At 40.6% G+C, this 25635-nt stretch overlaps 1 protein-coding gene across 1 annotated transcript in view; it reads left to right on the top strand.

Moving 5' to 3' along the window:
• The window catches only part of me1 (malic enzyme 1), an 83218-nt gene extending 58483 nt beyond the window's left edge, over window positions 1–24735 (top strand). Inside the window, exons 4-14 of the mRNA XM_022753588.1 lie at window positions 2693–2768; window positions 4550–4711; window positions 11340–11443; window positions 19587–19696; window positions 19978–20075; window positions 20835–20948; window positions 21532–21637; window positions 22148–22290; window positions 22406–22579; window positions 23813–23911; window positions 24046–24735. Coding sequence (XP_022609309.1) covers window positions 2693–2768; window positions 4550–4711; window positions 11340–11443; window positions 19587–19696; window positions 19978–20075; window positions 20835–20948; window positions 21532–21637; window positions 22148–22290; window positions 22406–22579; window positions 23813–23911; window positions 24046–24213 — 1354 coding nt within the window. The 3' untranslated portion in view covers window positions 24214–24735. The remainder of the gene's footprint in view (window positions 1–2692; window positions 2769–4549; window positions 4712–11339; window positions 11444–19586; window positions 19697–19977; window positions 20076–20834; window positions 20949–21531; window positions 21638–22147; window positions 22291–22405; window positions 22580–23812; window positions 23912–24045) is intronic.
• The last annotated feature ends 900 nt before the right edge of the window (window positions 24736–25635 follow it).

The raw sequence follows: 25635 nt of genomic DNA, 5'->3' as shown, positions 1-25635 counted from the left end.
TGTCAGCTGTGCAGACATCAGCCAGACCCTTTTTGTGCACAGATGTGTAGATCTACAGATATATGCAGATGTGCGTCATTATATGGCCAGAAATGTTGAAAGGTGTTTAAAATGACAGATGCCAGATGTCTGTGGCCCAGTGACCTCTATGTGACCCAAAGAGCTCTTTGCATAGGGAGGTCCATGTCGCTTTTGAAAGCTTCACGGTCAATTTCTCTTCTCAGCATCACAATCAGATTTATTTGTCACGTCTATAATTAACACATGGCATACATTGGAGTGAGATATCGTTCTCCACCGGTCGGGGGGTTATGACAGAAACACGTTAAAAACAGAGAAACATTAAAAACAAGATGCTATTATAGATATTAAAAAGACAAAACGCATATTAAAAACAGAGTCGCATATTTATGTGTCTGTCATTTGTCATGTGTGCAGTGTGTAATACAGTAGCTTAGGCGCTGGTATATTTTAAAGTGCATTTGTCTGTGCTATCTTGTTGTATTAGAGGGAGGGGAGGGGCAGCATCCGAAGGGTGTTTAGAATCCTGATGGTTTCTGGGGAAGAAGCTGTTGCTCAGTCTGGCAGACTTTGCACAGATGCTCTGGAGCCTCCTTCCAGAGGGCAAAAGTGCAAAGAGGTGTCAGGAGGGGTGAGAGGGGTCATTCATTATGTTTGTGGCCTTTCTAATGCAGCAGTCTGTCACTTCCTCCCCCTTTCTGTCAAATTTATGGCTGCAAACAGTGATTATTTTCATTATTCAGTTAACTATGTAGCTGATTAAATGTGAGATTAGAGGAAAATACTAGTTCCCCAGGTACATTTTTTTTTGTATTAGCAATAGAACCACTTGCAGAAACGATTGAACAAGATCCAAAGTTTACAGGTTGTAACATAGGTAGTTATGAATATGAACTTAATTTATTTGCAGATTTATGTTCTTAACCAACTTGGCAATATCCAGGCCTTTTTTGCTAAATATTTCTAAATCAATAAGGAAAAAAAATGAATAGCAAGAAACATGTGGGCAACCAATAATAAATACTTTACAAAAAAAGGAAAAAATGTCAACAATTAAATACGAAACTAAACTAAAATAGTTGGTGATCAATGATCCATTGATAAAATGAACTGATTGATTAACAAATTGCTTTTGCTCAGTTTATGTTGAACAGTAATTTCCATTAGTATAATTTTCAGAAGTCTTGTTGGCTATTTTGTCACATCAAAATGCAAAGCCCTCCTGTGAGGCAGCAACACAGAGAGCAAAAACAAGCAGTGTGACATCACTCTTGTTACACTTGTAAGGATTTTTTTTTTGTCCAAGAGCTAACACTGCCTGTTCCAAGGGGTAGTTTCACTGTTATGTAGTAAACAGAATAAGTAAAGTTAAGAGCTGTTTAAACTGCAGCCCTCAGCATCGTGTCTTTAAATGCCAAAACGTCTGAAAACACACAGTCTCCAGTGTGTGAGCTCAGCCTCACTGATTAGAGATTAGAGGGGACACAGTGTTTACCTTTGGAGAGCAAACATGCCGGGCCCCGGGGGCCATTGATGTTGGTTGCCATGTGTGAGCTCCTCTACTATTTAACTGTAATCCTTTGGTCATTGCTGCGACTGACTGCCCATCATTTGTGCTCACACACAAACACTCAACTGAGAAAGGTTTGTACAGTGTTTCCCAAAAGCTGAGGGTTTTAAGTTTGTTGTAGGTAAAGTAAATGATTACGACTGGAGATGTTACGAAGCTACACATCCAGACTGCTTTCAAAATGTGTATTTTAAGACGATGCCTGATGTATACATGTGGGATTTCCACTTTTTTTTAAATGTAGTTATTGATGTGTAAGTGGAAACCTATGCTGACAGTGCTCTGTACCTTATCCCTGACTCATCAAAGCATTTTTATGTGACACTTTTATGTCTTTCTCTCAGCTTAGTATATTTTATTTTTACTTTTAACAGTGTCTCATATTGTTTGCATTTGACATTTCGCCACTGTTTTATTCCACCAGCATTGACCTGGGACCGGTTTTTACTTTATGAGCAGATTCTTACAGAAAGTGATGTTTTTACTGTCGCTGGCACATGAAGGAGGTGTTGCCCCCATACTATAAACCAGATGGATTGGTTGGGTAGGAAAGACGCTGCAGCTGGACCCCACGCACTGAGATGATCTCTTTATCCTGGGATTGTCCTGGAGTGAAGTGCATTGATGCCAGGGAGCAAGGAAAGGGAGGGGGGGGTTCTAAGATGAATGGATATTTGGGGAGCCTCAAGGGTCCAAAACAAACTCCCTACAGAGGCCCTCGGCTCTGGGCTCAGTATTAAAATCCCAGGTGCCATCAGTATTCAATAAAGTCTTGGTTAGAAGAAAGAGAGGCAGAAAATAAATAGCAGCTTAACTTCAAACAGTATCTGAGCTACAGCTTAAAGCTGTTTTTCCTTTCAATCTTAGATAAGAAGTTCGTATGTACTAACTGTTATTTGAGTTCTTGCCACTGTTTTTACCAAGATTATTTTAGTGACATTTTGCTTTATTGGAGGAGAGCTGACATGAGGAGATCTTTGGGGAGTGAGAAAGAGGAGGACACTTGACCATCACGCCTCGTGGTGCCATCTCAATATGTAAAAAATGGGGTCTAATTCTTCTGCGTACTTGAGTTCCTCTATTTGTTTTTCTATGTTGCAGGGGGCTGTTCATCACCATTCATGACCATGGCCACATTGCTTCACTGCTGCAGAACTGGCCGGAGAAAGACGTCAAGGTGAATGAAATCACTCAGACTATGTTCATATAGTTGCAGCATCACGACCTTACACATTTTTCCATTTAGATAGAATGATGAGGACACGAATATAATATAATCCGTGTGTTTTCAGTATGTCATTGACTGCTGTGTCATGTTAGTGCATGCATGCATATCAAAGGATAGCCTGGTAATATGAAAAGACCAAAACCAACAATGAATAAAAATTAAAAAATTAAAAAGATGTAAAAAAAACATCGATGAGCCAGTGTTGCTGTAGGTGACATGTTTTGAGCTGCATCCAAACGTAGCTGTCTAAATCAATGCAATGGAAAATAGTCCACAAGAAATGCACAATTGTTTGAGTAGTCTGATAGAACTACTTTTTTACTTTTTAAACTATTTTTAAAAATGACAGTATATATTTGTGTGGGTGCTACGGTGGAGAAGTGGGTAGCACTGTAGCCTCACAGCGAGAAGGTTCTGGGTTTGAACCCCAGGCCTGTGTGGAGTTTGCATGTTCTCCCTGTGCCTGCGTGGGTTCTTACTCCGGCTTCCTCCCACAGTCCAAAGACATGCACATTGGCGACTCTCAAGTGCCCATAGGTGTGAATGTGAGTGTGACTAGTTAGTTGTCTCTATATGTCAGCCCTGTGATAAACTGGCAACCTGTCCAGGGTGTATCCCGCCCTCACCCCATGCCAGCTGGGACTGGCTCCCCCCTGCGACCCTATAAGGATAAGCGGTATAGCTAATGGAGGGATTTTTATATGAAAAATATAAAAATACAATATCTTAAAAATTACAAAGTCAGTCATCTTACACCAGGCCATTATTAAAAATAGTTAATGCACTAAATCAAGTGATCTCTTGGGACTGGTTCCAATTTTACCAAACCTGAAATATCCCTTTATTCTTGTGTATAGAGCAACTATGTGCAAGTCATAATCTAGTCATATTTAGAATGACGAAACCGGCAGGCATTCCTGGCATGTCAAATATACCTGCAGCCTCAGCCACCTGTTCACAGCTGTCAACAGCAGGGCATTTACCTCAGGGCTGACATGCCCGCTCTCATTGTCAGGGTGGTCTTATCGTAAACTCACCTAATATGCCCTACTTTTAACATTTCAATAGAGAGAGGGCAAATGGGAGCCAAGGTAGTCATCCACGGATAAGCCTTGGCAGCCTCTCTGTCAAATATTAACAAGTGATAGTTAGGGAAAAAAATGAGCTGCTAATGGTATTAAGTATGGTCATTATGCATTTTTAAACATTCATATGGGAAAAGTAATGACACTCTTTAAACTTGTCAAATTGTGGGAGGAACAAGGCTGTAAAACCTTTGTGCCAGAGTTTTGTACGTCACACAGATGGTGGAAAAAGAAAAGAGTCAGAATGAGGAACTTTTCAAATGAAACACTTCTGCTGGTGATATTAAGTGTTACACAATTGATTTGTTTCATGCTGTGGAATCAACCCAGAGGAACTTATTTATTGCTTAATAAGTAAAGTGAGTAGTGAGTGGAAAGCCAGGAGGGTGTAGGAGGACCTGGCTTACACTGAGGAAAAAAACATGTTTCTTGGTAGCAGGGTGGACCTGTTTTGGTGAAGAAGATTTAAGTTAACAGGATGTGGAGGCTGAACTGCTGCGTCATTTATTTTCTCATTAAACTGTTTATAAGTGTGATATGAAATATTTAAGAACGTCCTATAGTAGTAATACAAACATATTTAAATTGATGAGGTGGTGGGTGTGGCTGGTGTACTTTATGGCTGACAGTTATATTGATTGACAGGCGGTGTGTGTGACAGATGGAGAGAGGATCCTGGGACTGGGAGACCTGGGCTGCTATGGCATGGGCATCCCAGTGGGCAAGCTGGCCCTCTACACAGCCTGTGGAGGTATGCCACCACAGCAGTGTCTGCCTGTCATGCTGGACGTGGGCACAGACAATGAGGTAAGGACTGAGATTGTTTGATTTGTTTTTTTTCTCACCTTCCACACATGGAATATAAGGGCAGCTTCAGAGCAGCTGGGGCTTGTGGACTGTCCTGCTCAATTTAAGGTGGATTACATCAAATTAGATGAACGTCTAATCATCTCTGTGGGAAATTTGGTCATTATAGCCCCAAGTAGTAATGGTCAAGTGTTCTCTTCCTGCTCAGCTCTCTCAACTCTGCTGCCCCAGACACTTAAACTCCAAATATTGCTCCAACAAATTTAAAATGCCATGATATGCCAGTAGGGAAATGCTGTTAATCCACCGTAGCCAGGTAAGCTTTGCTTCAGAAATAGCCAAGAAAAAGAAAACAAATCTCACACTTTACAACCAGGAAACACCCTTTACATAAGTGAGGTAAGCAGCTCCATTGATGGATGCCAGCTGGGAAAGCACCTCTCCCCTGTGCAAGCCTGTGAGAGTAGTAGTAGCCAACAGAGCAATATTTATCTACCTGTTACAGTGGTCCCTGTTCTCTGTGGCAGTGTCTCTGAACGATGATTCAAACTCTGGGCAGGGCAGCACGTGTGTCTGTAGCCTTAAACAGACTAAGAATAGTCTGTGTGCACTTCTATATATACACAACTGTCTACCGTGGCCAAGGGCGTGGCAGCCTCAGATGCCTGTGTGCCCAACACAGCTGAGCTCAGCCTGTCAGGAGCTGTCCTTCATTTTCCAAGACAATCTTCAGATGACTCAGACCCTGGCATTCAGTTTCATTCCAAGGAAATGTCTCAGTTGGATTAAGGGTGAGAGATGTTGCTGAGGTTACATGAGTTTGCAAATAGAATTAAACAAGAAATGTCAGTAACAGAATCAACCTGGAGGAGTAGTGAGACTGCACAGAGACCAAGAAGAAGAAGAAAAGCTGAGGTCATGTAGGTGATGGCATCTTGGATGGCCTGAGGTTCCTCTCTGACAGTATTTACCCAATACACACTTCATCAAAGTACTCACTCACAGCAGATATCCCTTGCTTTTTAACCACAGAAACACTGCAGTCTCTCCAGAAAGCACAAAAAAGATTTATCTGCATTCATCCTTTTTGTGCCACTGAAACTGGATTAAGAGAGAAAAATCATCTCTCGTTCTGCCAAGTCCTGCACCGCAGCTCTTTATCTTTAAAGGCCTATTTATTATAGCTCTACCTTTTGACCTCTTCCTGTACTGGCATCTCTAAGTTTCCACATTGACTCTGTTGCTCTGAATGACTTTAGTTTAGGGTGATAATCCCATCTGCAGGGTAGATTTTTGGATGCAGGGCAGACGTTTTAGACATTTATGGCCATCACAACACAACTTGAACAAGCTGCCCTGGAGTCTTTGATCCACACTTGCCTGCGTCCTCAAGCTGCTTTATACTTGCTGCCAAAGGAGGAGGAAGAGAAACACACACAAACCTATACACTACACATGCATAGGTATGTGTGTAAATATGAATGCAGAGCTCATGGATTATCAATCTGTTATAGTTCAGGTAGTGCTGTTGGACTTCAACCACTTCAAATATATAGACATGTTGATTGAATAGTTCAACATTTTGGACAATACACTTATTTGCTTTCTTTCCTAAAGTTAGATGATAAGGTTGATTTATGTTTGAGCTGAACCGCAGCCAGGTGGTGATGAGCTTAGCCTAGGATAAAGACTGGAAGCAGGAGGGAAACAGCTAGCCTGGTTCTCTCCAAAGTTACTGAAAATGGTTGCGAAGTCCTATAAAGATCACAAGTTAAGACATGGTCCCTTATTGGTTTAATCCATACAAAAAAACAACAAGTAAATAGGACATTTTGTGGTTTTAGTGTAAGTTATGACAAATATGGCAATCTGCACTATAGTGGAGATGCTGCACAAAAGTGCTGGATGGATGGATAAACTGTTGAATGCCAAGAAATATTAATATAGCATGCAAATTGCAATTGTGGTTTTTACATTTTCTGTTTAAACAAATGAGATACAACATGTTACTTAGTCACATTTAGAGGTGTATTTGAACAAGCTAGCTAGCTGTTTTCCCTAGTTTCCAGTATTTTGCTATGCAAGGTGAAATATCCTCCCAGCTCCAGCTCAGTGCTTCCAACACAGATATTCAGATTTGGGCAGTAACACATTACTCTGTTACTTTTTTTCAGTTACGGGTTAAGAATTACATTTAAATGTAGTAATTACATTACAGTTCCGAATCCCAGTGATGCTCTGTTACTTTGCCATCCGGGAGTTAGCTTGTTCGCTGTCTTACTGGTAGTTTGATGGATTGTTGATATCAATTTGGTCTCTCTGTACATTTCTATTTCTTTAATGTTACTAATAATAATAATGATACACAGAGGCAAACCTAGTAATTTAGTATTGCTGCTCATGCAACTGTTAGAGAAAGAGCTATAAGAGAGATTTTACTGTAGTCTGCCTGGCTGTGGCCGACTTTTCCATTTTTCTATTATTCTAAAGAGTTGACAAGCTAAATTAGATGTAATGGGATAAATGGACTGGCTGTGTGTGTGTACATGTGTAGTTCTTCTGGACTGGCTTTATTTGGGAGGCTGGGCTAGCCTGGTGCCCCTCGCCTGGTACTCTGCCTCACTCTGCAGACTTACTGTGAAGGCATGATGGAAGCAGATTGGGTGGGAGAGGCTGTGAGGTAGTGGTAGCTCTAACTAATTATTAAAATGACTGTTATTATGGGATTATATTTTTCCTTGAGTGGATATGGGGGTAGATATAGAGGCAAGCAGGCAGACATCCAAACAGTCCAAAAGGCAGACCCCCTGAAGACAGACCGTGTTTTTTTTCTTTAAACGAATAGTTGAACATTTTGGAACAGAGGCTCGTTTTGATTTCTGAGTTAGATGAGAAGATCATTACCACTTTTCTGTTCATCTCTTATCAGATCATGAGGAGTCTCGGTGCCTGTTGAATGTCTCAGAAATTGAACCTCTGCACAGTTGCTATTTTTCTTCTGCAGAGGAATGTGGTAGCTGTGTGAGAACCAGCAATGAACTGCGAAGCTCTTATCTCTTCCTCACGTACAGCACACACACACACACACACGCACGCATGCATGCACGCGCGCGCGCGCACGCACACACACACACACACACACACACACACACACACACACACATACACAGAATGAAGGAAAATGTTTTCAGGTAGTCCAGTTTTTACTACGTCATCCTGTTATCTCCCTGGGCTGTATCTGTCTGTGTATCCATTGGCCTGATGTCACCTGGAGTAACCTCAACACACACTTACTCATGCTGAAATGCGAGTCAGTGATGTCATTCTGGACAATATGCTGTTTGTGTGTAGGGGGGAGTTTCATGGGTCCAAAGTGTCCTTTACCTCAGACAGGTCCAGGCTGTTCTTGATGCCTGGCCACGTCTTCTTTAAAATCCATTTATATTAAAGCTGCAGTTACATTTTTAACTCCCTCATCAAAAGTCATCAGTTAAGAAACTGTTTCAACAGTGAAAATGGAGCTTTTGTGTCTTTAGCGAGCATTGACTGTAAAGCATTGAAACAAGGATTAATCCCTCCTGAGAGAAAAGGGGCTGTACAACACAAAGGGCAGCTTAGCCAATCAACAGTAGATAATCTGGGACAGAAAGACAAGTCGTGTCAACAGTTCAGCAGAGGGTCAGCGAGGTCATCCCTCTTGAAACTCACTCAGATCTACCGCAGTCACTTATACTTCTTCTGTTTCAGTTTTAAAGGTAGTTTTGTCACAGTGTATAAATGAATGAAACGAGAACTCACCGGACTTACACCAAACAATTTTTCAAGCCATTTCACCATCATAGACAATTTTCCAATGTCGGTATAAAATCGTAAGAGTTTTGCAAGAGTTTCGGCGCTCTCCCGTCTTACAAGTTTGGTGTAAGGTGATCCTCTGAACTGTCTCAAGTCAGTCTTCTTTTTGTCTTGACGTTTCAATAAAATCAGACATAGTTTTTAGTGTTGGCTCATGCAAATAATGTTGTTCAATGACACTTTCTCCAGCAGCAAACAGGAAGTAGCAAACCAAGCAGATAGTGAACATGGAGGCAACTCCTGGCTTTAAATACGTAAGGGAGGCAAGGGTAATTGGACACAGGAAAATTTCAATTTTAATCAAAGTCCAAACACAGTCATTTTAGGGGCAGAGCATGACAGATATAATGTTGAGTTACTAACTTCATACAACAACAACAGCAGTAGAATAAAAAAAACAAAAAAAGTGATCTTTCCAAATCTTATAGTGAGGCTGGAAACTCTTATGACACATTTTCTTTAGATGTGAGAGGGTGTCAGACTTTTCAAAGTCTTCTTGTGTATGTTAGGCATTAGCTGAAACTTCAGATATTAACAACTCTTAGAGCAGTTTTTTAATCTTTCTCCTTGCATGCTATTGCATCATCTGATGCAATAACCACCAAACTCTTTCTCTGATATCAGTCCACTTCTCTGTGGGATCACATGAAAATGTTTTGCTTGTTTTGGTTACAGTTGAACTTAGCCACCTCCTGTCCATTACAGTCCATTAAAACCTTGCCAGGAAATGACTTGTCAACTTCAAATAAATATTGCCTTAAATAAACTTTTTGAGCTGCAGTTTTTGACCCTGCCACGGGAAGGTGGCTGCTGCCTTGTCCAAGCCTCACTCATCTGAGCGACACCCTCTAATTATCCATCTCCAGAAGTAAAGGTCGCCTGTCCCAATGAGGCATGACAACGCTCCGGATCAGCTCTCCACCCTTTCAATCGAAATTCACTGGAACTCTCCGTTTACAGAGTTTATAGCTTTTAGATCATGAGTCAATGTTCCAAAATCTGCTTCTTGTTGTATGTTGAGACACAGCCATGTTATGTCAGGCAGGTGCAGCACATCAGAGATCTGATGAAATATGGGCCGATACCTCAAAGCAAAGTCTGCAAGCAATCTAACACTGCTAAGTGGCATTTACTTCCACCTATTCATCAATGTCTCTCTCTGTCACACACACCTTCCCATCCACAACTGCTCTTCATTTTCTGACTTCCCAGCTGTGTCCCTCTCATCCTCAAAATACTGTGGTGCAAAGGTCAAATGTCACTCAGTGGTGCCTGTTAGTTCACTTTTCAAAGACTGAAGGAAATTTAAAAAACAGTGACCCAGACCTGTTTTCTACAGTCACATATAACACCACGTTTACAATTTTTATTCTCAGTCAACCTCCTGTAGGAGCTCTTGATTGTCTAGTATTTCCAGATGCTTGGTAATTCACTCATCCAGTGTCACTATGACCTAAGTTATTGGTATTACAATTAAAAAGACAAAATTTGCAACAGGGCAAAAGGTTTGCTGTACATGCAGATGCATCTGGAGATTGTGTGCGAATTAACATGACAGGAGGTGCTGCTCGGTGCTATAGGATCACACACGTGTTTCACATTATAGCAGGGGTCTAAGGTCTATGGAGACACAGGTGTGTGTACGTGTGAGGAAGTGCTCACATTATGTCCAGTATATATCTCTCCTCTCTCTCTTAAGTCCACATACAAGAAATGTTGAGACTGGACACACAGTTGTTCCTGGTACAGAGGTTTATACTCTATGTGAGCATGCAGGAGATGTACAAGCACGAACAAACATCTAAATATACAAAACTACCTTTCCCATTAAATGTTTTATTTACCAGATGTGATCGTTCTGTAAATTATTCTTACAGGTCAGTAAAACATAGGCGGCTAAGTTAAAATTTGTAAGAATTTTTTATACAGAAAAAGGCAGTGGTGAGTGACTCCTGAGGATTAAAGGACTGAACTTTGACCTTTCTCTCTGTATGGGGTTATTCTCAGTGAGGGGGTTTCAAAATAAAACCACCTTCTCATACTTGATCATTTCTATGCAACCACCTACCAAGTTGTCATTGAGCAATGAGAGAAATGATAAATAATTTTAAAAAATGATGCAGGCTGTACCCACTGAAAAGAGAACGCCACCAATTGAACACATGAAAAAAGGTTAATTCAACCTGTAGTGCTTTCAGTGCTATCTGAATAAATAACCCTGATGATGTCATCAATCCTGATGATCCTGGCTTATTTGGGTTTGGACACTGAAATTTTTTGACTAGACAATTAGGCAGTTTGTAATTAGTACCAAATGCAGGAAATTATGAGAAATTACCATTACTAACTAAAAATTTCATGTCTATACTTTGTCATTAAATCCACAATACCTGACTTGAGCTCATCTTGTCACTCACAAAAAGTATAAGGCTTTATGATGGAGCTGACATGGAAGACAGATACAGTAAAGTCATAAAGGTTATTATTGATGTCTAAATATACAGTACATCTAATGTATGTAGTACTCACAGTTTGGTAAATGAGTGAATGTTTGTAGTTTACTGGCATCACATTACAGACTTTTTGGACAGTTTCTCTTGTAGATATGAGGACGTATTAACTGACAAAGTTGCCTAGTGCAGGCACTAATCTGAGATGCAACATGTGTTAAAATAAATGTTTTAAAGTCCTTTCTCTCTCCTTCAGCCTTCCTTGTTTTACACGTTTTATATCCTCTCATCTGTTGTTATGACCTCTGCCTCCATGTGTTTTGCAGGCCCTGCTGAAGGACCCTCTCTACATCGGGTTGAGGCATAAGAGAGTCCGAGGCCAGGCCTATGATGACCTGCTGGATGAATTCATGAAGGCTGTGTCAGACAGGTACGATCATATCGGCCCTCAATTCATCCTTCGCCCACTTCCTTTATGCGGCCTGCTGTTGTCATCATAACAGAGACAGCACACGGTGCTCTTAAAAGAAATATGTTGAGCAGTTTAACATGGTCAGTGCATGCAGCGACGCAGCCAAACCTTGTGGGACTCTGGAACTTCAGTCACTGGTGATTCAGCTGTAGCTTCTTTGAACTAAGTTGTGGTTGCTAAGTAATATCAGTCAAAACTCTGCTCACTGGCTGAATGGCATTAGCTTACTGAAAAGTGATCAGAAAGTTTTGGTAACTGTTGGAGCTATTGATTTTCTTAGCATGACTGTCTCCATATGGATATCTGAGAAGAGCTAACCAGCTCTTGGGAGGACGAATGAACTGTCAGAAGGCAACATTATATTATCTGTTTTGAGACTGCGACCACTAATCAGATTCACTTATTAATCCACAGAAATCCAGCCAATTATTTCTGTAAGGAATGGATGGAGAGTTTCTTTGTTTGCTTTAAGCAGGATATACGGAATTGAAATTCTTGATAATTGTGAATGCTTTAGGGAATATGGTGGAGCGTGTGAACAGAGATACACTGCTTTGTGTGAGACTTTGTTTTTTCTGTGTTGACTCCACTGATCCTGTCCAGGGAAAATATCTGACCCCATCATTCCCATGCACAGAGGATGTGTGATTGACACAATGTGAGGTTGATTCTTGTGTTTGGTGTTCCATATTGTCACTCAATTAGTTTGTACCGACCTTATCTTTGCCCTCTTCTTTGAAGTGACATTCGGAGTCACGCACTGTGATTCCCCTCAGGACTTGTACCTCATGTGTTTACTGCAGTCATATCCTGTTGAAACCTTTGTATTCTTTTGCTTTGTATCTCTGTGTCCCTGTATGCCATAGGGCACACACACACTCACTCACACACACACACACACACACATGCACACACACACACACACACACACACACATGGGCCTGGTTAAGCCTCGTCCTAACCCAGAGAGACTGGAGTCCAGAGGGAGAAGCCTGGGTCTGGGCCCCCTCCAGCTGGCAACAGGAAGCCATGACTCTAATAACCGGGTAGCTTCTCAACTACAGGGAACAGTGATGCTTTTTTCTCCAAAGGAGCCAGATTGGCGGAAAATGAATAATTATGGGCTCAGAGATTGAATGAATGATTACAGTTCTGCAGTCTTTTAAGTAATATTCATGTTTAGTTTTCTAAGAAACTAAACATGAACTAAAATACTCCAGACTGACTCACAATCAATGAGCAGAAGTCTGGAGATTTTTAATCTACCATTTAAAAAGTACTTTAAATGGTGAATGGTTTGTGATGTAACAAGTGTTTGATTTCAGGAGAATAATCTGCTCCCGTTGAACATTCAGCTCATGTTGTCTGCTGTTTTTGTCTACAGCCAGAAATAAATTATCTCATAATCTCATTGCTCCTGCACACACCCACAGCACTTTGAAGGAAGGATAAACTGTGGCTCAGCCGTGGTTTAAAACCTCTGAACTCTTAACTCTGAACGTATAGTCCCTGATGCATTTTTGATGGTGTGTGCAGATTCTTCTGCATGAAGGTGTTGACATGACGATGGTGTTGAGGGACGTGCTGGAAATTAAAAAAACAAGACAAGTAGTAATTAACAAAAGAGTGGCTTGAGACACACAGCAATAACTTAATTAACTTTAACTTAAGACATTAAGACAAAACCTTGCTCAAGTTTTGTTGTTGACAGGCTGAACGGGGATTTTAACCGGAAACCCACTTCTCTTACTTCTATGGTGCAGGTACGTGTCAGAAAAAGATATATAGGTCGAGAATATGCTGGAGAAATATATGTTTATATCATATATGGTATATCATATAAATATTAAAAATATATTTAGTAAAATAAAACTTTTTTTCCATTGGCACAAGTAATTACAAAAAACAACTCAGTGTGATTTAAATTCAGTCTTTGCCATTTTGATGTGAAGATAAACACAACAAAGCAAAAAAGAAAAAAACAACGTGTACCCAACAATTCTCTTCCCAGTCCTATAGGAAAGATTCATGTTACATTGATACAATAAGTTTGAGATAGCAAGCATGTTAAAGTTAAAATAGTCCCACTGATCATGTAATCCAGACTGCTATAGCCCCCATCAGACATAAAATGACTGTTAGTTAAGATACATAATTGATAAATATATATTTAGCATATGGAAACTGAGGTCTCTTTAGCTAAATTTCTCAGTTCGTGTGAGAAACTGTGTTTGGGTGAATTTTTATATCACTCACCTGTTTGAATTTTATTAAGGCTTAAAGGTAATCATGATTGAGGCGCTGGTGTGCATCAAAGTCTTGGCTCCACACACACCCCAACTCTTTGCTCATTTTTTAATTAGCTGTAAGTTAGGTAGAGTCATGCGCTGCCAAGATGGCAGCCCACTCTGAGTTTCACAACTGCTCCTCAGAAACCTATGGGTGACGTCACAGAGCTCTATCCCTATGTGCAGTCTATGGTCATTGGTGAATTTGGTTTTAAATGGGATTTGTTGACATTAAGGAAAATATAGAACAAACAAAAGAGTACTTGTAGACCTTAGGTAGATGAAATTATAAAATGTATATTTTTGGCAGCTATACTAGCAGACATACGTTGTAGTCAGGAATACTTTGCGTCACAGTGTCAGAACTGTTCATGTCACAAATAGTTGTACAGTATTTGACAGAACAGGCTCTAGGGTGTTCCTCATATACATCTGAACAGAATGGAAAGACTACAGGAATGTCATCAACTATTTTAAACTCTTGGCACTGAGAGAATAAGGAACAGAGAGACAGACTGATGGATGGATGGATGAAGAGAGGAGGAGGAGGAGGAGAGGAGAAAGAATGCAGAATGCGTCTTTGTCATTAATGACGACTCAGGGATTTGAGAAATAATGTGTGCTGAGAGATGCTGGCTCTCTGGAGAGTAAGAGCGGGCTTGGGATTTATTAAGGCCTCAGCCACAAAGCCCTGTAGGGAAAGAGGTAACAGACAGCCTGTGTGTGTACACAGAAACACATATATGTACACAAGTTCGACAGCTGTGTTTGTACAGAGCACCCTTGTCTGTGACCTTCTTTGCTGAGGTCCTTGCCGACTCTCTATGGCCCTCATGACTGCGCTCAAACTAAAAGAATCCCTTCGTACCTTCTCCTCTGCGTCTAGTCTCCCCCTCGGCGCTGGAAGTGTATATGACATCCGCCTACTTCCTATTAGCTGGAGATTCAGATTTCATCAAGTCTCAGATGAAGCCAGATTGTGTTTCCTGAAGGAGCTGGGTCACTCGTTAACTCCCTCGTCCTGCAGTTTGGCCAAGACATAACACCAAACGTCTGAATGATTCGCCACATGGGAAAGTGCCTGTCGTCTCATGTCTCAAGCTCTTTTTCATGCTATCAAACATTAAGAATAATGTCACAAGCATTTACACTCAATATATTCAACTGGTTTGGCAGCAATTGGCAAGAAACCATGCAAGTACTGCTCCAGTAAACAATGAGTCTAAGTGTTTTTCTTTTACTTTAATACCCAAATTATCGTGGCAAGTCATAAATCACAGCCAAATAAAAGTTTTGAGAACAAAGGATCTCTGTGTTGCTCTGGTAGTGTGGCTCAGATAGTTTAAACAGCCCCATGGCAGGAAAGGTTAGACTGTTGTCTTGTCTGCCTGTGTGGTTGTTTTCTGTTTGCAGTGTCCAAGTTGAGTGTGTATTATGCAATGACCTCTTTTCACTGGTTTGAAGTTGGCAGGGCTCAGATGGGAAAAGGTGATGCCACGCATTCCTGAGCAGCTATCAGGATTTGTCAATATTCAAATCAAAATAGGATGACAGCTGTGGGGTGATTTGCTTATCAAACTACAGCCACACAGTCCTGATTAGGCTGATCAGCTGAGTTTTAACTCCGAATAAATAATACCCAAGGATGTTTTTATTTTGTTGCATGTTAAGTCATTAATATTTGAGGTTATAGGGAAATAGTTTTTTGCAGTCTGCTGGGGCAGCAGCATGTCCGACATGAACACAAGGAGACTGGACAAGCTGGTCAAAAAGGCTGGGTCTGTGCTTGGCAGGAGTCTGGACTCACTCAGGACTGTTGTGGAGAGACGCATGCAATGTAAGATGGAGGCCATCTTGGACAATACCAACCATCCTCTCCACAACATTCTGGCAGGACAGAGAAGTAGCTACAGGTGCAAACGTCTCATCTCACTGCAGGATAGAGAGGTTCAGGAGATCCTTTGTTCCCACTTCCCAGAGGGGATCAATAAAAAATCTATCCATCCATCCATCCATCCATCCCATTTTTCTGGTGTTCTGTCCCTTATTGACCTCTCATGTACTTAAGGTATATCCTGTTTTTACCTTCTGCCGATACAACACAACCCAAGGTAAAGGGTCCACAACAGGAGTTCTCAGTTCAAACATCTGCATTTTTGTGTACAGGAGTTATTTTGTGTCTGTCACGATCCTTCTAGCTTTCTCCTCTGCTGCAGAGAAATTAATGGATTCCTCACAGCACAGTCACGGATATGGTCTGTGTTTTTCATCTCTTGGGTGTGCCCTGCCTTGCTTAGGTTACTGCCCTTGATACTTCAGCTTAGACACAAAAGCAAATCCTGACTCTTTGTGCGGGGTATTTTTTTCTATTCAGCTGGCAAAGAGAGGCATTGTTAGATTTTGGCATTCTGTTCAGAGGGTCATCAAGGAAAGACAACTGACTGCCAGGGAGAATAGGGAAGATGAACATAAATGGCCTCCAACAGGAGCTTTGTTCTAGGCAACACACACACAAACACACACACACACACACACACACACACACACAAAAACACTCCCCCTATCTTTATTGGTTCAGACTCAGGACTAAAGAGCTCTCTGCGTTGGGAAGATGTGTCTTTCTTTCTGCAATCCCACAGCCACAGATAGTCACTCTGTACTTTATGGTTAGTGGATGTCCATAAATATGCATGTGTTCACAGCTCAGCCATTCTCATTCTCCATGTCAAAAGTCTCAGATCTTTTTTGACAGTCACTGTGATAAAAAAACTATGAATTCAGTGTTTTGGCAGACCACATAATCCTCTGTCTTTACTGTATGATGAGAATAGTTGCAGGATATTCAGCATTTCAGCTTCTGCAGAACACTATACTCCCACTTCTCTGTGCATGAGCTGCTCGGTTCTGTGTAAACTGGCATGACCCCTCCAGTAGCAAGATGCACCAAACCATACCAGAGGGAGCTGCACTGGCAGAGAGGAAAGGCCACATCTATCCTCGCCCGTCGCCTGTCTCCGTCTCCTATAGCCCAAACACAATGAAAAGTTTATAGCTCCCTTCTTGGCCTCATTATTCCTCCTCTTCGCAGAGGCTCTCAGCACTTTAGTGCCGCTCTCTGCTTGATAGAAAACACATTTCTCTCCTCAACGCTACTGCCGTGTTGGCAGTAAGTCAGCAGGGCTGTCAGTATCTGTATTAGGCGTCAGTGTCTTGCAGCGCGGCAGGAGGAAGGATAAACACTGACCCAGCAATGGCACTCTCTCATCAGGACATTAAGTTTTATTACAGCTGAACTCAGGTCGCTTCTCATCCTGCATTTCTTTCTTGCTTCGCTTCCGCTCAGCCTCGTCCTCCTCCTGCTGAAAACCTAAGCAGTTTAGCAGCCACTGTAACAAGTGGGAAATAGCTTTAGCGAGTTGTACAATAACAGTGAAAACGAAGATCCTTTTCCTTATGAGGTGGTAGGTGGGGTTTTATGATGAGACTAAAAAAGAAACCTAAAGAGAGAGAAAGTTAAGAGACAGTGAAGAGAAGGAGAAAACAAAGCAGGAAACCTTAACTGTAGAAAGTGACCGTGATGAGGAGGGAATAAAAACCCTGTCACCAGTGAACTCACAGGGCTGCAGGTGTTTGGGACAGCTCGCTCTGTTTGCTTGACCTGCTCTCAATTTCCTCCTTCACTCACTGACTGAAACATGAGTGCTGGTGTTTTTAACACAACCTCACCCTTCCTTCCATTGTTTTTAGCTGTGAAATAGACTTAATAAATGTAGTTATCCCATATCTCTATGGCAAAAGGATTTGTGTCAGTTGTTTAGTGTGCTACAAAACATTAAATTCAGTTTCAGCTTGTTTGACAATTTTCCTAAAACAGAATAGCATGTGTCATCCTGAGTCATGAGTTGTTGAGTGGGAGGGGACTGTGGGACAGGGGTCATCACATTAACTCTCTCGCTTCATGTAATGACACTGTAGGTTTACATCATGGCCACCAGTTTAAACTATTTCAGCTGTGCTTCTGAGAAATCATGTTTTGTCCATCATTTTTATCATGGTGGGTACTACAATACCCATGAGCCTCAGGCGCTGTTGCTATGGAGAAGAATCCAGTCAGAGGAATGAATGGGAACGATAGAGAATTCAAAACGCTTCATTGTTGCAGTTGTTAACAAAACGTAGCACCGCAGCTGCTGAATTCGTGACATGATTGAAGCTGCAGATTGTGTTTTTAGTTTCTTCCATACTGTAACAGAATTTCAAATTCAATTCCGTGATAGGATGTTTCTTATGGAAATGCACCTTAGGAGCCTTAGTTAACTTTAACCTTGAAAATTTTATGCACACAAGCCTGTAACTTTGACCTTTTTATTAAAGAACCAGATATTTTGTAACACAGTGGTTAATCATTGGGACTGATGATTAATCCGGGATATTTTGATACAAGTGTTCCAACTGTGAGTCAGGTGAAGTTTTCTATGGGAACCATAACCTCCACCTTTCACAACTCAGCTGACCACTCGCTAAACCCCTTCCCACACAATGACTGTCTAAACCCGGTTAAAAACTATTATTTGTCAAGCTTTTGATTCTTCCATATACTAATTTCTCTGCTGCCTTTTTTTATACCCTCTCCAAAAATCAAAGCCTAAGAGCAAAATTTTAAAGAATGGATAAAGTTGTGTGTTTATCTGCTACAATCTTCAGCATGTCTGGATAACTAGCTAAGGTTGGTCCTCATGCTAAAAGCCTTTTCTCTGCACTGGAAAAACTGAAACAACAAACAATGAAACAATAAAAAGTCTGTTTTGCCTGGATTTTAATACTGAGTCTAACAAAATGACAAAGGCAGGCGTCTTTGCAGTAATAGCCACTATAAAAATCTTGATTAATAGTCATTGTTTTTCCTGCATGCTCTCTTAACTTTGTCATCCTGCACACCTTCACCAGTGTTCCGCTTCCTTCTGTTTCATTCTTTCCTTATCCTCCAGCTGAAAAGCTGTCTTTAATCCCAGAGACGGAGCAGCAGCAGCAGCAGCAGCAGTTGCTCTGCAAATATCCAGTAAATTCCTGAACAAAAGTTCCGTCTGTTGAAAGGCGTGGGAACTTGGGATTCATTTTTGTCGCTGCTAAATCTAATTTACAGACTCATAACACTGGGTTTAAGGCTTATTTTTGTTATGTGTTTTTATAGGAGCTTATTGACACAGGCTCCTGTGCTATGGTATTGACTGTATGTGATAGGTGGTCTGAGCAACATCTTGTAAAACTGAACTCTGCTGGTTTACTGGGGCAGTACTGGGTGGCCTCTGTGCTCTTTTCTTTCAAATGCAGTGTTTTTGTGAATATGCCCCTCTGTGCAGGTCTGACCTCCCTCATGGAAACTCATTGTGAGGTGCTGTCAAACAGTCGGGGGGAAAACAGGTGTCAGATTGTCAAACATCTATTAAACAGAAATAGTGGACAATGTTCTGTAGCTTTATTTTTCAGTTTAGACTTTTGACAAAAGAGTATCGTTTTTTATTTCATTTGAAACATGTTCATATAACTGAGCATATTCAGGAAAGCGAAACAATCCATTGTTATAACTTTGTGCAATGAGAAGCCAGAATCTCCTCTCATTTCTGACCCTCTGCTTTGTAGTGTAGTGAGAGAGCGCCCCCCTCTGGACTGAAATAGTCTTTGAAAGCAGTGTGTGTGTTATTAGCCCTCACCTATAATATAATGATTACTGTCATTACTTCCTGTATCTCTTCTTTTTCCAGCTCTCTGTTGGTTGAGTCAGAATGATTTAAATGCAGCTCTTCTCTCCACAGGTTTGGGATTGACTGTCTGATTCAGTTTGAGGACTTTGCAAATGTTAATGCTTTCCGTCTGCTGAGCAAGTACCGCAACAAGTACTGCACTTTCAACGATGACATCCAAGGTAACCACGTGATCAGTATAAAATGAAATGAGAGGCAGCCATATTCTTATATAGCTGTTTAGACATTAAAAATTTACACTTTTTTTTACATGTACACCTCTTTCTTTTTTTAAAGATATGTTTGAGTCTGTATCGCAACGCCAACATAACAGATAAGGGGCATCAGTAGATCTGTTCCCTGTAAACATTTCAATTTCGAAAAGACCACCAAAGGCTAAGACCACCAAAATCAGTAAGAGCAGATTTATCTCCGCGTGTTGATGTTGATGTATATCCCTCAGGTACTGCTGCTGTGGCAGTAGCTGGACTCCTGGCCGCCCTCCGCATCACCAAGAGCAAAATGTGTGACCACACCTTTGTGTTCCAAGGTGCAGGGGAGGTAGGTGCAGCACACTCACACAGTGAGACTGGCTCTGTAAGTTTGGCTGAACAGCAGTCACTGTGAACAAAAGAGATAATAGGCTATAGGAAGATAGTGGAAAATATAATTTCCCAAGATTTCCTTGAATCAGATGTTTTAAATCATGAACATCCTGGTGGTAACAAAAAAAGAAAATAAAAAAGGAAATACAAACGTTTCCTATTGAAGTATGCTGAGTTTAATTCTCACTTCATTTTTGAGATAAAACTACTGAAAATGTGTCTCAATAATGTAAGTTACACAACAGTAACATCTATCAAAAGCTGCCAATTAAAGCTTGCTAACCAAGCTTCTGGTCATACCAGACAGAGTGAGGCTGAAGTAGCAAAACCCCAAAGCAAGGTTGTGTTTTATTGCTTATAAAGTTGTTTTTATTTCTAAGAGGAAGATTGTGGGTTTTTTTTTTCGTCTTTCAAAAGTTACATAGTCTCACTTTAAACAAGGGACTCAGACCATGAACATACTGAATGCTGTTTTAGTGAAAGAACATTTTGCTCTATTTGATTCATATGTGAAAGAATTCAATTTATAATTTAATTACTTCTGATACCACCACTGAAGCCTTTTCTCTCTCAAATGGAAAGAAAATATAGTGATTTCAGGTCGGATATTCTTCTGAGAGATTGATGAGATTTTGTGGGTTACTCGAATTTGAAACAGAAGCTGCCAAAGCTGGTGTGAATGAACGAATTTTATCCCTTTTTGTCTTGCTCCCAGGCAGCGATGGGGATTGCTGAGCTGATCACCATGGCCATGGAGAAGGAGGGACTCGCTAAGGAAGAGTGCTTGAAAAAGATCTGGATGGTTGATTCCAAGGGTCTCATTGTCAAGGTGTCTTACTAAAGCAACAAACAACATGCACACATACAGGCAAAAATGCACTAAGCACTATGTAATCTAATCATTGTAACTGACCGGAGTTAATGAGCCAGGAAGTAGAGCAGATAGAAATAAAAACAAACCAATAACAGACTGAAATGAACAAAACATGACGGACTGATATGAAATCAGAGGATGAGAATATCTGAGGGTGGATTCTCCTGAGTCGTTTGACATCTACCTCCACAATCCATAAAAAAAGATTTCCTATGGGTCGTTAATTTATATGACAGAGGTCTTTCTTTGGAGTCACTGTAAAAGGCTCTCCAGAGGGTTATACATCTGTTTTGTCCACGATATCCATGTTATCTGTTATTTCTTCCTCATTCCTCCTCCTCCTCCTCCTCCTCTTCACTGTCTTCTCTCGTCCTTCTCCCATGCATCTTATTTCACCTTCTCCGAGGAACACTTACAAGAAATCCTTCATTCCCACAGCACTAAAACTATTGTGCAATATTGAGCAATAACAGTGATTCCACAGATGGTTTAAAGTCTTTAATGTCGCCCTCTACATCCACTCTTTCCAAATCTGTAGGGTCGGGATCACCTGACTCATGAGAAGGAGAGGTTTGCTCATGAGCACCCACATGTGAAGAGACTGGAGGATGTCGTTCAGGAACTGAAACCCACAGCTATCATTGGTAAAACAACAAGCATGAATGTTTCCCAGCTTCCTCCAACCTAAACTGTCATGTATGTCGTTTTTCCCTCTGAACGTGCAGTTACAGTGATGAAATGCTCATGGTTCACAGAAACAACCCTTATCACCAGTTTGAAACAGGAAACAAGCATTGGTTTCCTGTGTCAACGTCCAATACATCCACCCTGACAACACCCTACACGCGGACTTCTTCCTTTGTTCATGTCGTAACTACTACAGCTCCGAGCAATAAAATGTCACAATGGGTTGTAATAAGCTGCTTGCACAGACGACCTGTAGGATTGTTTTTTAGGGGAGCAAAGACATTTTCACACATGAGCACAGTGTTAGATAAATGACACTGATGGACTGGATTGAAGGGACTGTGATAGTAGTGTTGAAGATGATGCACAAAATATTCAGCCCTTCTTTAAAGTTGAAAGACTAGAAAAGCTCCTAAAGGAATCATCTAAAAGTGAATACACTGCACATCAATGTCTTTCTGTCTCAGGTGTGGCAGCTGTTGCCGGAGCATTCTCCGAACAGGTCATCAGGGACATGGCTTCTTTCAATGAACGCCCCGTCATCTTCGCCCTCAGCAACCCGACCAGCAAAGCCGAATGCACTGCTGAGCAGTGTTACATGTTTACAGAGGTACTCGCTCAGGACGCTCTGGAGTCTTGTTTCACTCCCATACACGTCTATGAATGATTTCTGTCTTTTGGGTGAATAATACTTGAATATATTAATATACAACTCTGTACTGCAGGGGCGCGGCATCTTTGCCAGTGGCAGTCCATTTGACCCCGTCACCATGCCTGATGGGAGGACATTCTACCCCGGTCAGGGAAACAACGCCTACATCTTCCCTGGCGTGGGCCTGGGCGTCTCGGCTTGCGCTGTCCGACATATTAGTGAAGAAATCTTCCTTATTGCAGCAGAGGTAACAAACCAACATATACAGAATATACACACACTTTTCAAATCTTTATTATTTTTAAATCAATGCATGAAATTGTATGAACCTCTGCCAGCACCCCTGAGGCTTCATTCAGGCTGTATCTAGAGGATCTAATGATGATCTGGAGATATTCATGGTACATTGTTGACAGCGATGGGGGAAGTATTCAAAACTTTTTACTGTAGTATTTAGATTGTAAAATAGCTCCTTTACTGCACAAAAAAATTGATAATAAAAGTACGGAAATAACATTAGTACATGTGAAAATTTGCCACCTTATTTATCATCACTCCTGTGCTCAAGACATTCTCCTCTTAATGCGCGTTCTCAGGACTGGCTGCCTTCATGTGTTCCAGCAGTAAATACCTATCTTGGTAGGACAGCCTTCAGATATCACGCCACAATTGTGTGGAATAATCTACAGAGCAGACTGAAACTTGACACGCTGATAGCAATATGCCAATTCAAAAACTTGGTTAGAAGTCTTACTGACATGGGGTGTGACTGTTTTATATAATCTCTTTTCTAACTTGCACTTATGATATTTAAATTCATTTAAATATACACTCTGATTGTTGTTTATATAAACACGTCTATGTTTATTTGAATACATATCTGAATGTATATTTAAATCACTGAAAATTTGTATCTCTGCTATTAATATTTCTTTTTGTTATTTATTGTATTTCATTTTATTTTTCTGTACTCAGGTCTCACTTGTAAATGAGATCTTGATCTCAATGTGACTTCATGATTGAATAAAGTATAAATAAAAAAAAAAAGTGCTTAGTGCATAAAAAGTAGGCCCTGTTAGTTTTATACTATTTTATATGGTATCACTGCATTATTATTACTGATGTGTATGTAGCATTTTAAAGTTATAGTTGATCGAGAGGCTCTTTATATACTGTTTGGTAATTTAACCATTAACAATGCCTCATATTTTAACAGTTTGATAATATACCGTGTTGTCAACACCATTGCTTCTTGTTATCTTATGTGAAATGTGTGAAATTATGAAACTAACAATAAAAAAAATAATAAAACAACATTCAATTGGCTCTATGAAGGCCACAGACACAACAGAACTTTCTCACCTTCTCTGTATATGTGTATAAACTCTGCTGCGAGGAATCTGACTCATATGCAGCATATGTAAACGTGTTATTCAATTATTTTCTGTGGTAACATGAGTGATGTGTTTATGTTTAACAGGCTCTCGCTAACCTGGTGACGGAGGAGGACCTGGCACAGGGAAGATTGTATCCTCCTCTCAACTCTATCAGGGACGTGTCTCTCAAACTGGCTATCAAGGTGAGAGCTCAGTATGCACACAGCAGCAAACAAATTTACCTCACCATGTCTGTGTTATTCCAGTTGTATGGGGGGGGGGGGGGGGGGGGGGGCTTGTGAAACTACCAAAAACTTACACACCCTGTGCTTTACAGATCATGGAGTACGCCTACGAGCACAACATGGCCACACTTCGCCCAGAGCCGTCTGACAAAGATGCGTTCTTACACTCGCTCACCTACAGCACTGACTATGAAGAGTTTGTTGTGGACTCGTACCGTTGGCCAGAGGGAACTATGACTGTGCAGTCATGCAAACTTTAAAGCACTGGACCGAGACAGGATGAGCCCTGGTGGGGCAAGGTAACTACTGACGTACAATATCATCAGGAGAGGTGGTATGGGGATATGAAAGAGACTGTGTGTAGAATCTTTCTCGTTAATATATTACTGTGAAATTAATGGTGACAAAACATTTTGCTGGAAGCACCCGAGCCAACACTGTTAGCGGTGATGTCTCATACTCCTGGGTGGGTCTGCTTTAAGAGTTATGGGGCTTTATTTCTTTCCCTCTAAGAATCGCATGCTAGTTTACACAGGTTTATGAGATAGTTATTAATATATAAAGAACAGATGAGAGGGAAGCTAATGAAATGTGAGACAGCAGTTTATAAAATGTATAAAATATTGCACTGATGGTTGTTATCTCATTACATTTTACAATAATATATTTAGGGAAAATCTTTCACAGGTTACTTCTAATTGTACTGTACTAGGAGGCTGCTTCATGACTGTGTCAGCTATAATCCAAAAACTCTTTGTCAAATAAAAATGGTTTCGATTAAAGTTTTCCATGTTTTATTATTACATCTGTGCCGACAAAGGACAAGAACGCATTGAGTGTCAGGTCTGGATATAAAAGGTTCTTTTAATTGAAATATGATTTAATTTTTTTCGTTACCACCGGATTTATTTGTCTCATAGAAATCCTGTTCCGGAGTTCCTCTCACCTTTTATATATCTCTGGTGTCTATCTGTTGCTAGACAAACTGAACCGACCATTCACTTAGTCTCACAGTGACACCATTTACCTTGTACCTCACCATGCATTCATACTTAAACCCTTGTTTGCTTTACAATGAGTGACCAACATGAAAATGCTATCGCAATGTGTGTGTGAAATGCATTATGTGGTGCTCTGGCCTTCTCCAGAGGTCACTTATATCATTGCAATAGAAATAGCAAATTGAGTTTTTTTTTTTTTTTTATTATTCTTTATCATCAGACATTGACAGAAAAACTTTAATACCCCTGATAGCCCTGGCTTCAAATCAATATCAATATATGTAATAATCAGAACAATGTTTTAAAAAAGCATATTTAGGTATTCTTTTTTTAGGAGAAAACTCTGTTAATTTGCTTCATCAGGACTGTTTTGATGTGGTTTGATAAGATCTGATTGACAGTAACCAAACAACCTACCAACTGACAATATATATTTTAATCAAATGTTGATGAATTCACACCAAACCAGTTAGACGGGCACAGTGTAACACATTTGTGAGACTTGATCAGTATGAACCATAATACAATAGCAGTCTGCATTATTTTCTTTTACTTGCAGAGTTTGCGGTGTATGTGAGCAAGCCACAATAAAAACAGCAGGTGAATCAAACTGGCTTATGGTCCAACAGTGTCTGTCTGGTGCTGTCTGAATTAAACTGAGGATGATTTTACGTTAATTAA

This window comes from Seriola dumerili, unplaced genomic scaffold (assembly GCF_002260705.1).
Source record: "Seriola dumerili isolate Sdu_G_001 unplaced genomic scaffold, Sdu_1.0 BDQW01000191.1, whole genome shotgun sequence".
Lineage (NCBI taxonomy): Eukaryota > Metazoa > Chordata > Actinopteri > Carangiformes > Carangidae > Seriola > Seriola dumerili.
The sequence above is the reverse complement of the archived record's forward strand: the minus strand, read 5'-3'. Positions and strand labels throughout refer to the sequence as shown.